The sequence below is a fragment of the Leptonychotes weddellii genome, chromosome 1 (genome assembly GCF_054177405.1).
Source record: "Leptonychotes weddellii isolate Sample4059 chromosome 1, ASM5417740v2, whole genome shotgun sequence".
NCBI classification, from domain to species: Eukaryota; Metazoa; Chordata; class Mammalia; order Carnivora; family Phocidae; genus Leptonychotes; species Leptonychotes weddellii.
The window spans coordinates 90118079-90132865 of record NC_138369.1 but is presented as its reverse complement, the minus strand read 5'-3'; the positions used below and the strand labels follow the sequence as shown (position 1 = coordinate 90132865).

Below are 14787 nucleotides of genomic sequence, written 5' to 3'. Positions count from 1 at the left end.
GAAGGGGTAATGAACAAAAAAGATAGCTTGAACTATAAACAGAAAGATGGAGAGCCATGTTTACCAGTCTGAATTATCTTTAAATGAAAGTTTGATAAAGCTTTGGGTAAGTCTACATTAATTCTGAATCTTAGAAAATCTTCTGTCTACTCTGACACAGAAAAGGGAGCACAGGAGGTTAGAGTAAAATTGTTCAATATTATGCACCAGGAGACAGGCAATTTCCACCACAATGAAAAAAATCACTAGAAAAGAACTGCAAATATCCTGATATACTTAATGTAATGCTTCATTTCCCCTACCAGAGGAAGCATAATAAAGACCTTCTCTGATAAATATAAAAGGTACTTTTTTTTAGACTGTGACATTTCTACTACAGTCAGATAACCTTTTAGAGCAGTCAGTAGGAAAAAAGGCTTGCCTAGCTTTCAGTTATTCAGGCAGGGGCTGTATATTCTGTATTTCTAGTAACGACCCCAATCCAATCCAATACTCTGCTTGGTAAATATCTAACCACCAGTGAAAAGGAATTTTTAAACTTTTTTGGACGTAATTTTAGACTTACAGAAAAGTTGTGAGAATAGTACAAAAAATTCCCATATACCCTTCACCCAAATTCCCCAACTGTTAACATTTTACATAGCCATATTTGCTCCCTGTTCTCTCTCCTATCTGCCCCCCATCCTCTTCCCTAACACATATACAATAGTAAATATATATACATTAAGTTATATATAAAGTTAAATAAACATATATAGTAAATATATATATTTCCTAAAAATAAGGATATTGTTATATAGAAACATAATACACCTATCAAAATTAGGAAATTAAAGATGATTCAATACTACAGACCATTTTCAAATTTCACAAATTATTCTAATAACATTCTTCACAGAAAAAGAAAATCCCACTCATACATTGTGTTCAGTTGGTTTGTCTTCTTAGTCTGGAACAGTTTCTTTGTCTTTTATAACTTTGACTTTTTTTTTTCAAGATTTATTTATTTATTTGAGAAAGAGAGAGCTGGGGGCGGGGGGAGAGTCAGAGGGAGAAGGAGAGAGAGACTCTCAAGCAGGCTCCCCACTGAGCATGGAGACTGACATGGGGCTTGATCTCACGACCCTGAGATCATGACCTGAGCCAAAATCAAGAGCTGGTCGCTCAATGGACTGAGCCACCCAGGTGCCCCGACTTTGACATTTTTAAAGAATACAGGGCAGCCACCTTGTATAATGTCCTTCAATTTGGGTTTCTCTAATGTCCTCATAATTAGATTCATTTTTTGGCAAGATTCTTACAGAAGTGATATTGTTTTTCTCTGTACGCATGTCAAGAGGCACAAGATGTTGATTTTTTTCCCTTACTGATTATGTTAACTTTGAGCGTTTGATTTAAGGAGATTTCTGCCAGTTTTCTTTACTATAAAGTTACTATTTTCCCCTTTATAATTAATGAAGATCTTGCAGGGAGCAAAGTAAATTTTCTTTAAATAAAGCAGTACTAGAATGAGACATGTTTTTAAATATATAAAAAAATGGACATTGCTGCCAGGTGTCCATCGACAGATAAATGGATAAAGAAGATGTGAGATACATATATATATATATATAATGGAATATTGCTGAGCCATCAAAAAGGAATGAAATCTTGCCATTAGCAATGATGTGGATGGAACTAAAGGGTATTATGCTAAGTGAGATAAGTTAGAGAAAGACAGATATCATATGATTTCACTCATGTGTGGAATTTAAGAAACAAAACAGATGAACATAGGGGAAGGGAAGGAAAAGTAAAATGGGATGAAATCAGAGGAGACAAACCATAAGGGACTCTTAACTATAGGAAACAAACTGAGGGTGGCTGAAGGAGAGGAGGGTGGGGTAAGCAGTAACTGGGTGATGGGCATTAAGGAGGACACTTGATGTAATGAGCACTGGGTGTTATATGCAACTGATGAATCACTAAACTCTACCTCCGAAACTAATAAAACACTATATGTTAATGAATTGATTTTAAATAAAAAAGAAAGCAAAAAATGGAAAAATAGAAATGAATCAAGAATAATTAAACAAAACAACTAACAGTAAAAAATGCAAATACATTTAAACCATATGACATATAGAGTCATCATCCCTCTTATCCATAGGGGATATGTTCCAAGATCCCCAGTGGATGCCTGAAACCGTGGATAGTGCTGAACCTTATATAAACTATTTTTTTCCTATATATACATACCTATGATAAAGTCTCATTTATAAATTAGGCACAGTAAGAGATTAACGACAACAATAACAAAACAGAATAATTTTAATAATATACTGTAATAAAAGTTATGTGAAAGTGGTCTCTCTCTCTCTCTCAAAACATCTCATCCTGATCCTTCAGGATATAGTGATCCTCCTTTTCTTGTTATGGTGTGAGATGATAAAATGCCGACATGATATGATGAAATGAAGTGAATGACGTAGGCATTGTGACATAGCGTTAAGCTACTATTGACCTTCTAAGGAACATCTGCCCCTGGACTACAATGACCATGGGTAACTGAAGCCGTGGATAAGGGGGGACCACTATACTGTTTATAATAATGGTCTTAAAATTTCTTTTTCTATAGAGACCAAGTCTGGCTGAAAGAAATAAATTGGTGATAAGTGGAAAAAAAAAAAGAAAAAAACAGTGATTCATAACAATGTACGTGAAAGTGCTGAAGAAAAAGTTTACTTTGGAATGGCTATAAGCATTAAAAAAAAAAAGACTGAAAACATACACTTTCATGTATTTGTGGCGGAAACTCTTTGTTTCATATGAAAAGATCAACAGACACATGACTGACTAATACAATTATAATTGATTTACATAAGTCCTTCATATCACCACCAGGACTTTATAAAACTGTATTCTCCACCCCCACCCCCAAAATCTATGACCAGATGTTGTCCTTGATGGTTCTTCAAAGATCGCTATTAAGATTCATTGAAATGTTTTCAACCATTGGCTTCCCATCAATCCCTATAACATGGTGCTGATATCATTCTTAATGAATCAGTGGACATGAGGGCATAGGTGTAGAGAAAGTAAAGAATTATTTTAAAATAATAATAAATTAAAAATTAAATTTTTTAAATAAAATAAATTTTTAAAATGAAATAAAACAAGGTAAAATAAAAAATTAAAATAATGCCTATCTATCTGGATTTTGTGAACCCTTGAAGAGACGGTCAGAAGGAGAATAATCTGGAACTGGAGAAAGGCAAAATTGACAATTCTACAGATTAAATCCTGGTAAAGATGAACACTAACATCAGGAGAAAAGTTTCAAAATACAGTTGTGGCAGATGCTGGGTGAGTAGCTTTTGGCCAGTCTTAAGTAAAGTCAAAGCACATTATCAATGAGCTGAACTTGGACTCAAAATTGTTTAATAAGAGGCTAAAAAAGAAGACACAACTGTGAATACAATGGTATATTTCTTTATTTTCACATATACTCCAGCTAAAAGAGCAAAAGTACACCAATAAAAAAACAGAAACAAGGCTTTGGCTGAAAAACATGCATCCAACAAATTATGTTAATGGCCAGACAATAAGACAATTAACTTTGTAAATTTCTACTTCATTGATTCAGGGAGAAACCACAGCATGAGTTTTAAAAAGTAACAAAAAAGTAAAATTTGAAATCTTACTGTGGGAAAACATTAACCTCTTTCTCAAAGAAAATTATTCAAGAAGAAGAAGAAGGAGGAGGAGGAGGAGAAGAAGAAGAGACCTAATTGAGATATCTGGAAAAATCAAGAAGAATAAATTCTGGACCACTTGGAGTGACATTCTTTCAAACATACCCACCAAATGTTTCTTTGTGTTTCTGGGGTGAAAAAGATTGTCACTTCTCTAACAACACTGATTTGATGTTCCTTGGAATAAAAGTCAGTGTCTACTTCTAAAAACATATGCCTTCTTTGAGAAAATTCTTAAGTTTTGTAGCTTTTTTTTTTACATTCTGGATGCAGGTCATAAAGTACCAAACTAATAATACCACTTCATGGAAACGTAAGCAGCCTGAAAGCATCTGCAACAAATGCACATATTCGATATGAAAATCCTTTATTTACATTTTTACTGGACATTCAGTTGTTTTTAAAAGTCAGTCTTCTATGGCATTGTGGTATTTTTCAAATGATACCTTCAAGTCAATGATTTCTTTCGACTGCAATAAAGAAGATACGGCAAGAAAAATGCTGCAGTGCCATCTTCTGGGAGGACATTCAGGAAATCCCTCAGTTCCAGCTCCACAGCAACAACTGACAACGTTTCTGTTGGTAGGACAGTATCTGAGTTAGAACTGCAAGCCTGTCTTTCATTCAATTTTCTTATCACTCAACCAATTAGAAGCGAGGTCAGGCAACAAAATGTTATAACTACAACAGGAAGAAAAAAAAAGATCGGTCTTTTAAATCCACAGACTACTTACGGTTTTAACAACTTCTTATTCATTCTTTCTAAAATGCTCTGAATTTTATTTTATATTAGTTCCATGCAATTTTGATTTACTGCTTCGTTGCATTATTTTTCAATATACTTTTATTAGCCTCTAAAGAAAACTAAAATAATTTGGATGCTGTCTTTAATGTTAGGGCTATATTGCAGCTAATTTATAAAGATTGCTAGGACAGGAAATTGATGGATGACATTTTCCTAAATCAGTTCCTCTCTATTATGAGATTTTCATGTTTTTAATAAGCACAAATCTGTCTTCATGACCATTTTTTTCCAAACTGTAAAATAAGGTACTCTCGTGTACATCTTCAATTACTAAGGGATTTAGCAAACATGTTTATAATTTTATGATTCCATTGCTTCTTGATACATACATGCTGCCCTCTGCTGGGAAGAGAGGGGGTGACACTTAAGAACAGTGTTGGCAATAACACCAGTGCCATTCCCTGTGTGATCCTCACCTGCCCACCACTTACTCTATCTGCAGAGTGACTACAATATAAAATCTCCTGCTCAGATGTGTGTGCATCCATCCAAAGTCATCTCTCTAATATTCAGCAACCTAAAGCATCCCTTACACAAAGGAATGACATGCCCATGTTGCTAAAAAGTTAATGAATGGATCAGCAGTGATGTATGAGAAAGATCCCTAACTCTGGAGTCAGAGAGATTCTGTGACTTTAAGAAAGCCACTTAACCTTCTGAGTCCCAGTTTCTTCATCTATAATGAGGGGGTACCATCTGCTAGCTTCTAGAGTCCTTTGAGAATTAAATAAAATACAATGAGGCATATCTAAAATATTAATAGAAACTTAATAAACAATGACTACTAACTAGTTTGCAAAACCGATATGAAAAACATGAATTATCAATACTTCCCTATCAAACCAGTTTATTTAGCGTAAATGTGGAGCCTATAAATAGTATCATAGGTTTAAAAAAACCGAGTTGGGGGCCAGTATTGAGGTTATAGAGGCAACAAAAATCTTGCCATTGCCCAATTCTCCTCTTCTGCCAACCAGTGAGGGGCTAATATAGGTTATAACTCCAAGAATAAGGTCAATATCTTAAATCTGTAGAGGGCTTTAAATCCTCCAGTGTGTCTAGAAAATATTCATCAGATGATGAAAATAGTTATTTCTGGCTGATGGGATTTTAAATGACTTTCTAAACTTCATTTTTGTAACTTACTACAGTAGTAACATTTTTAATAATAAACACAGTCCATTACCACAAAAACAGTAACAAGTATTTCCTGGAAACAAGCCAATCACTAGCCCCAGTTTCAATGGCTCTGCATTAGTGCAATGGTTCTCAACCAGCATGATTTTGCTCCCCAGGGACATCTGGAAATGTCTGGAGACATTTTTGTTTATCATAACTGGGGGAGTGCTGCTGGTATTTAGCAGCAAGGAATGCTGCTAAACATCCTAAAATGCATATACACAAAAGAATTATCAGTCCAAAATGTAAATAGTGCCAAGGCTGAGAAATGCTGTATTAGAGAGATAAGAAATCCAAGCTCCTAAGCATATTACATAGATTCCCGACCTCCATCTCCAACCTTGCCATCTTACGATCTTGCCTAATGTTTATTCTAGAGTCAATCCTGAAGTTCTCATTAGTCTCAGGATACTAAAACATTGACCTGCTTCCGGTCACTCAGTAACCAGGTCTCCAGACTCTAGTTCTGGTCTCCTCTCAGTGCACTACAACTCCCTTGAAAATGGACCTGAAATTATTCAGGTGTCTTCCCTTCAAATCAATAAATAGAGAACGCTTCCTATGGACAGGCATATTGCTGGTAAGGAGGGCACAACAGGAAAAATGAGTAAAACGCTATACCAGCTCTTGAGGTTTTGGAGTCTAGTAATAAACACAAATCTCACCCAGCACTTAGTCTAATGAGCCACACACATCACACACATACATACATACATGCACATGTCTATGCACACGCACTGACATAGTTTGATGATACAGAAAAATGGAACATTTGGAGGAATGATTATGGGTAGGTTAGGGGTAGAGAGGACATGGATATGGATGAGGAAAGGATGAAGTCCTTTGACTGAGATAATGGTGCTATAATATAAGATAATGGTATGAAGATGTGGGATAGCTGCTCTGCAAAGTGATCCACCCACACAAATAATCGGCTCCAAGTTATAAGATAAACGTGACACAAGGGGGACAAGGCCATCAAATATCTGACATTTCCACCTTCTGAAAAGCAAAAATTCACTCAGGGAGATGAGTAGGACAAAAAGTTAGTATCAAGTCACCACATCTTCCCAGTCACAAGCATGCAACTTTACTTAAATGGGCATCTTCAGAAAAACACCCTCCTATGGCCACTGGCTCTGCCTAACACTTTAAAAACCAATCACGTCAGCTGGAAAACACAATTCCAGCACTGTCAATTGCTAATCTTTTATGCACAGTTAAATCAATATAACCACACCCTTTGTCATCAGGCCAATAATTATCTAGTGATATTAACACATAAGACTAGAGAAATTGATAACCAAATTAGAAGTGACTACAAATTATGCAAATTCAAACAATACCTATGCTGCAAAACACTGCATAATTTATAGTCAACTTTTAAAGCCTTGAGAACCTTGTTATTCCTCAATACTTGCTTACAATTATAATTAATAATAATAATAATAATAATCTTAATTTCCTATATGAAATAAATTAAGCACTCAGATCATCAATAAAAAATGCAATTGTATTAATGGCTATTCAAGTTTTTAAAATACTGAGGTTGTGAGTTTCTATGACTACGATCATTTGTTAAGTGTTTGAAAAGATTGACTTAAAAGTATCAGCTCTATGGCTAGAAGAGATAAATGAATATCCAGTGTGATGGGGGAGCATATCAATGTGGAAATAAACCCTTGAGATGATTCTGCTAAGACCCTCTTCACCTCATTTGAGAACCTCATGAAAAAAACAGAGAAAGCAAGTCTTCAGCAAATTATGGAAACGAAAATTAGGACTCAAATTTATAATCAAGCAAAAAAGATCATTTTAGGGGCGCCTGGGTGGCTCAGATGGTTAAGCGTCTGCCTTCGGCTCAGGTCATGATCCCAGGGTCCTGGGATCGAGTCCCGCATCGGGCTCCCTGCTCCTTGGGAGCCTGCTTCTCCCTCTGCCTTTCTCTCTCTCTCTGTCTCTCATGAATAAATAAATAAAATCTTTAAAAAAAAAAAAAGATCATTTTACCTTTTAATGATGACAGGTAAAGCTGACCTTTCTCTCCACCACATTTTATTCTGTGACAAAGTTCAGGCAGCAGTTTTTTCCACCACAAAGTCTATCTTAGGAAAAAATGAATACATTTTAAGTTTGATGCATTTTACATTCAAATTTCCAACGAGAGTAAGATTGTGCAGGAAAGCACAGGGCAAAAATACATCATGTTGGTTAAGGTGCCAAACTTTGTTACAACAGAAGTTATATCAGCAGCCAGGCTTCTGTTTAAACTATACCATAAATCAGGTTTGTAACTTGAAAATCTAATGATATGTATGTTGTACATATGTACTTTGTTATTTTCAAGAAGAAACATAGACATGTCCTGTTATCATCTCTTAGGTGACAAGAAGGAAGGAAGGAAGGGAGGGAAGGTGGGAGGGAGGGAGGAGTACTAAAGTTTAAAACTCTTCTAATTTCTAAGCTAAAGACCCTATAGCCCAGAAAATATTTTCCCATCATACATTGTTTCCCAAATCTTCAGGTAATATCCTGCTTTATTTCCAAATGAGGTTTTTAATGAAGATAACATACAATCACCATACATTTTAATAGTCTCTAACAGTACTCAAAGCACGTAACATATTAAACATATTTGCTCCTTTGACCCATCCAGACCTGTGAGGTGAGACTGATATAATTTGTCCCTGTTTTGCAGATAAGGCAACAAGATTATCAAATCTGATTATCACTAATCAAGCCTAAAAGACATAAGCTGAAAAAGCGTACCCGATTCTCTTCTTTCAGCTCGTGATTAGCATATGGAATGATCGCCTCTGGGCATCTTTCTAACAGTGTGTCTATACACTGTTCATACTCTTTCAAACGTGTCTGACACAGAACATGGACACTGAGGCCAGCGATATTATCTTCCAAGAGTGGCTCCAGGAATGGAATAATGGAAGCTATGTCAAATGAAGGACCACATATAAGAGACTATGAACAGAAAAGTGAAATGTTATGGAATGAGGCACCCAAAAAACGAAAGCACAATATATAGAATACAATTTTTTAAAAAAAGACCAAACAGCACTTGCAAAAAAAAAAAAAAAAAGGAAAGGAAACAAAAAGATGAATGAGGTTTTAGAGCACATGCATACAATATTTATAAGTCTAAGTAGACTGAAGTATTAAATAATCTTGAAATCACCTCTAGTTTAAAGAAAAAAATCTGTTTAATAGAAAGCAATCATTTCTAAACTAACATATTTTAGTTGCTTTGGATAGACTGCAAGTTAAAACTAATGGGAATGTTTTAGGACTCTATCCTAAGGAAATAATCAACATTGTGGTCAAAGATTTATGTCCATTTCATTTCAGGAGTAATTGTAATATTGAACAACTAGGATCTATGTTAAATAAGGGATAAGTAAATTATGGTACATTCATATGGTGGAATATTATATAGCCATCAAAATTATTTTCAGAGGCTAGTTAATGAGCAAATGCTCATAACAGAATGATGAGTAAAAAATGTCAATACAAAATTATATTCAGAGCAGGATCAATTTTGTAAAATCTACACAGGTACATACATGTACATATAGAAATGCCTTTGAAATTTGAAACAGAAATCAGCTCATTGGATGGAAGGACAAAGCCCACTTTTTATTTTTTCACACTTTCCTGTATCTTCCAAATGTTCTATAATAAGCATGCACTACATATATAACCAAAAATAAAATCTAACATTTAAGAAAACTAAAGCAATTGTATCAATACTATTTGCCACAAACTGAAAGACATAGAGTAGGTAGTATTTGAGCATTCAGAACTTTACCAGTGTTTTACTTTTAAACATTTAAACTATAAATACTACTTTTGATTCTACCACCAAAAAAAAAAATCTCTGTTTTCCCTTTCTTCTGGATAAAGATGAGATGGTCATTTCCTGATTTTTCTTCTTCCTGTATCCTTTTTACTACAGCATCTTCTCAGACGCACAAGAGGATATGGAATGTGACCTATTCGTTTACAGTCAGCTTGATTATTTTATTCCAAATATCTACCAAGGAATGGCTTGGAGTATAAGGTTGGTCCCTTTCCTTCCTGCAAGTTTAATAGTCACCTTCATCGAAATAATTTCCTGACAACAAGAGAGCAAACATGAAAATCTACCACTTGTAGGATCTCCCACATGAAAGAAAACACAGATTATTTCTATATTTACTTTTGATTAATTTGGATAATGGGCAGGGTAGGAAGGATCAAGGCATGGGTAACCCAAACCATGGTTAAATGAAACTACTCAAAGCTTGGTACAAATTGATTACCCATGAACTTTTACTTAGTTTTATCCATATCATCAACAAGTTTAAAAATAAGAAACACCAGATAACACGTATATCACTGAATTTAAAATGGCCCAAAGGATACTCTTTAAACTACTCTTAATGCTACTTAGCAGAGTGCTCCCTTTGTTTTCAGTATTGGAAATGGGCTCCTTTCCACACCTAACACATGGACATTTATTTCCTTCTGTGATCCCTCATTCTCAGCCAACTCTGCATGGCTGGAACCCACAGACTCTATCTTCTCCACCGACACAATCTAAGGAGTGGTGGTTGGCAAGGAAGTGGGGGAGGGGACCATGATGATTATGGCAAAAGGCAGGGCATTTACTAGTTACTGTGTCTTTCCAAATAGCAGCTTTTTGACATTAGTTGATTTATAGATTGTTTTTATTTTAAGTTTTGCACAAATATACTATAACAGTGATTGAGGATAACAGAGACACTCATATCAAATCTGTGTGGTGATGGTGGGATGCGGGGCAGAGGGGAATCATACAATTTTGGAAAAGTTCTCCAGGTGATTCTGAAACTCCCATTCCTCTAGGTGAAAACAAATGAGATCTTTTTGTTTCTTTATGGTTATTTTTTATTTAATGACTCAACCTACAGATAATCTAGAAAAAGATACAATTAGGAAAACAATTTTTTTGAATTTTTATTTTTTTATTATGTTATGTTAATCTCCATACATTACATCATTAGTTTTTGATGTAGTGTTCCACAATTCATTGTTAGGAAAACAATTTTTAAAAGTATAGGTTGACTACATTTCTATCCTTAAACAGCAAAGATTCCCAGAAGAAAGTATTCTTTTTAAATACTTTAAAATGAATTTTAAAAGATCACTCAATTACACTTTTTCAAGCAGTGATTATAAAAATTCTGTGAAGCTCTATCCGGTAAGATTAACAGCACTAGTTACAATTGTGATTTTAAATATGTAATTAATATATATATTCTGGGAGGGCAAGGCCCTGCCTGGCTTATCCAATGCCACAGACCAAGTTTACAGCACCTGCTTGAGGAATATTTGTTGAATGAATGTATTTGAGGCTAAGCCCTAAGGAGCCTCTGTATCATAAGTGTACTAGAGATATGAACCAACAAGAATTTTCTCCAGCAATTTTTCATGAATGTAAGTAACTCCATCTCTGGATTTACAACTCAGGCCTGTCTAAAGCCTGAGTCTAAGCAATATGGGCTTTTGATCCTCCCTCCCTGACCCCAACCCCAACTTGCCATTTTGGTTTCTATAAGCAGTAACCACACTTATACCAGTCCCAGGGTAAATCAGGGGTTGCAAACTCAAAAGCCTAAACAGGCCAAAACAGATTATGGAAATGAATGAAGGCAGCTGGGTATAAGGAAAATGGACACCAGACACCATATCTGGACCAGGCAGACCCAGAGATACGAACTGAGGCAGACAGGACAACATGAGCACTGACCACGGAGCGAAATCACTAGTTCACTCCAACTCTAAGGTCTCAGAGGCAGTGAAAGCCCAGGGTCACCAGTTCTGCTCAATTTTTCAAGAAAAATCTTGAAACTCAGAATTCTTCATTTGAAATTTCAATTTGTATATGTTGGCACTATATTGGGCAGACCAAACAAAGCAGATGTGGGGGTTATATTCAGTCCTTGGGCCACAGGACTACCTGAAATAAAATCATATCCACATCTAGCCCAGCTTGGTCCACCAAGTCAAAGATGGACTTTATTTCTCATTTGTGGCAAAAACAATGTCATGGTCAGAATTCTTGCAGGATGATCTACATTTTCTGATCATACTTACTTTTTTTTAAGACTCCTCCTCAGGAGCCAGATAAACTGGCTATTAAACCTACTTTCTATAAAACAGATAGTGGTTGCCTTGGGCTAGAGGCCTAACATGAGTGAACACTAAACAAAAAATAAATGCCATCAATAAAAACACCGCTAAGCATTTGCCATACTTCCATTTCACAAAGTGTTTCCAAGCACATCCTGAAAAATGAAGCAAGTCAGTCACGTGACCTGGTGAACTCACTCTCTGCAGGCAACAAAACCAGCCTTGGGCGGGGAAGCCAGGAACGGGAGCCGCCCGCCTTCCTCTCTGCAGTTTCAGGCAGAGGCGGGAATGTCCTCCAGAGCTCCTGAGTATGCCTAACTGTGGATTTTATCCTCCCCTCCCAAAAGTATACACTCTAGATTAACAGGACACCTGAGGTTTTACCAAATTTAAATCTGATACTATATTGTAATATGCATATTCTTAAAAAAAGGAGGCATTTTTATTTACCTGTAATTTTGAAAGGTCTTCTGTATAACTTTTATCCGCTAAGGAATCGGATGATATTAAGACATTAACCCATGGATAGATTAAGCCATAATGACTACAGGCATTAATCTAAAATGTAAAAGAAATTTATCATAAACAAAATACAACAAAACAAGATTCTCTTCATCCATTCCAAAAAGAACAAGCAATTGCTAATCTTCTGCCTTGTCACAGAGTTAGGTATCCACTTTCCTGGGAACGGGAACAGAAGTCTTTTAGAATATATTCCCCTGGAAAAGTCTCAGCCTTGCTGCTTCTCACTGAATAAAACTGCACCAAATATGGGGGGAAATGCACTAAATATTTCCTTATATATTTTTAAAATTTTTTACTTATTTTTTTAAGATCTTATTTATTTATTTGAGAGAGAGAGAGCACACGCAGGAGCGAAGGGGGGAGGGGCAGAGGGAGAGAGACAAGCCAATTGACTCCAGACTCCCCACTGAGCACAGAGCCCAACAGGGGGCTCAATCCCAGGACCCTGAGATCATGACCTGAGCCAAAGTCAGATGTTTAACTGACTGAGCCACCCAAGTGCCCCAATAGTTCCTTACATTTTAAATTTTAAAATATTCCTAAGAAACATTTTGTAGCGAAAAAAGCAATACTGCTTTTAAGCTAATTTTACTCAAAAAAATTTAACAGTAATATTGGAATTTTTATTTCTACTACTTTCCTTGTTAGGCAAAATCTCTTCCATAAGTTCTCAAGACAATTCCCATAAAGCCCCCTTATTCAAGAAGTCGGCAACTTTTCCAGTGAACCCACATTAGGCGTGGCATCCATGACAGGCATAAAGGGCTAGAGGGAGAAGGGGACAGGAAGTGGTAAAGCAGAGTTGTTAGGGCTCCTGTAAGGGCTACAGAATAGCTCTTGTGTGAGCAGCTGACAGGAAATGAGTCCAGTAAGGAAGTCTCCCTCCCACAAGCCTTCTGCAGTTCCTCTCCTACCAAGGAGTCTGCAAATGTGTCTTGTGTTCTACTTTGGAACAATCCCCTGAGGGAGTGCAGACATGTTTGGGGGGAAAGCCCCTCCTCTATGCTTTGTCTACTGAGGTACCACTGCAAATAAGTAATATAGGAGCAGTAGGCGGCAGTCCTTACAAAACAAAATTATTTAAAATGCAAGAAACTTTACTCATGGACAAGATTTAAGTGTATTTTTCATTCCTGCTTATAACATATCTGGTAATATAAATTAGGTTTGATTCTAAGCCATTAAAAATCACAAGGTAGGAGCACCTGGGTGGCTCAGTCGTTAAGTGTCTGCCTTCAGCTCAGGTCATGATCCCAGGGTCCTGGGATTGAGCCCCACATCGGGCTTTCTGCTCTGCGGGAAGCCTGCTTCTCCCTCTCCCACTCCCCCTGCTTGTGTTCCCTCTCTCGCTGTTTCTCTGTCAAATAAATAAAAATCTTTAAAAAAAAAAAATCACAAGGTACACTACTATAATGTGCAGTGTACAAGTTTAATTTAATATATTATTCTATTCTCTCACCAGATCCTCTGATGTTCGCAATGGTATGGTGTCAGGGGGCTGCCTCTTGGATAATCTCCAGATGTACTGCGATGTGAGCTTAAAAAAGAGTTCCTGGAGAACCACATCTGGAAGACCTGCTACGAGCTGAGCTTCCCAAAGGTCTACCAAGAGCTGAGGAATGATATCTTCGTCCTTACCACAAAGCACCTTGAAAACAGTGAAACAAGCCCCCATATCCCAGATAAATATATTATCGATCAAGTTATAGCTAGTCTGAGTAGCACTCCATCATGTGGGCCATGCATTTAATAATTTATCATTAGCATTCATGCCATGGCAAAGTAGACTGAGATATTTGAACAGAAAACAGATTCTAGATTGCATGAGTGGAATTTTTCTAGATACATCCTTTTAATGTATACTTTTATAAATTTGTTACATGTCTTTTTTTTCAATAAACAAATGAAAACTCAGTCTCTTATTCTGCTTCCTGTCCCCCCACCAATTTTATCAGCCTACCCAGAACCACTGCATTTTGAAAGTGACAAACCTTAAAGAAGAAATCTGCTTCTTCAATTCCAATTTTGTTGTTCTTCTGTAAGCCCAGAACTGAAGCCACAAGCAGTCCAGGCTGAGTGTCCTTCAAATGTGCTGCAAGCTCAGTTGGAACAATCTGTCCCTTTCTCTGTTGAATCAATAGTCGAGGTTCCAGAATGAAGCCACATACCAACTTCATCTTCAGATAAACAAGAAATTTAGGATCAAAATGTACATTGCATTCATCTTGAAAATACATGCCAGTGCATTCAAGCTTCATGGGTAAACTATTAATACTCAATCTCAATTTTTCTTTAACTACAAAGTTCTCACTCTAAGAGGGACATCATTGTTAACTGTCTCTGAAGAAGTTATTAATATTTAATTAAGCATCAGGATAT

The 14787-nt window shown here is 36.3% G+C and overlaps 2 protein-coding genes across 10 annotated transcripts in view; one reads left to right on the top strand and one right to left on the bottom strand.

Moving 5' to 3' along the window:
• CP (ceruloplasmin) overlaps window positions 1-14322 on the top strand; it is a 59034-nt gene extending 44712 nt beyond the window's left edge. The window contains exons 19-20 of one of the 2 annotated variants that reach the window (XM_031041480.2): window positions 9686-9790; window positions 13871-14322. In XM_031041480.2, the coding sequence (XP_030897340.2) occupies window positions 9686-9789 (104 nt within the window). In that variant the 3' untranslated portion in view covers window position 9790; window positions 13871-14322. Of the gene's footprint in view, window positions 1-2617; window positions 3945-9685; window positions 9791-13870 lie in introns of those variants that run through there. The other variant, XM_081827542.1, reaches the window with a different exon arrangement.
• HPS3 (HPS3 biogenesis of lysosomal organelles complex 2 subunit 1) overlaps window positions 4085-14787 on the bottom strand; it is a 38424-nt gene continuing 27721 nt past the window's right edge. For 2 of the 8 annotated variants that reach the window (XM_006745438.3, XM_031041475.2), the window contains 6 exons: window positions 14400-14585; window positions 13868-14056; window positions 12334-12441; window positions 8488-8694; window positions 7729-7819; window positions 4085-4310 (listed from right to left, as the gene is read on the bottom strand). In XM_006745438.3, the coding sequence (XP_006745501.2) occupies window positions 4183-4310; window positions 7729-7819; window positions 8488-8694; window positions 12334-12441; window positions 13868-14056; window positions 14400-14585 (909 nt within the window). In that variant the 3' untranslated portion in view covers window positions 4085-4182. Of the gene's footprint in view, window positions 4311-7728; window positions 7824-8487; window positions 8695-12333; window positions 12442-12461; window positions 12565-13867; window positions 14057-14399; window positions 14586-14787 lie in introns of those variants that run through there. The other 6 variants (XR_004079423.2, XM_031041474.2, XR_014147475.1 and 3 more) reach the window with 6 other exon arrangements.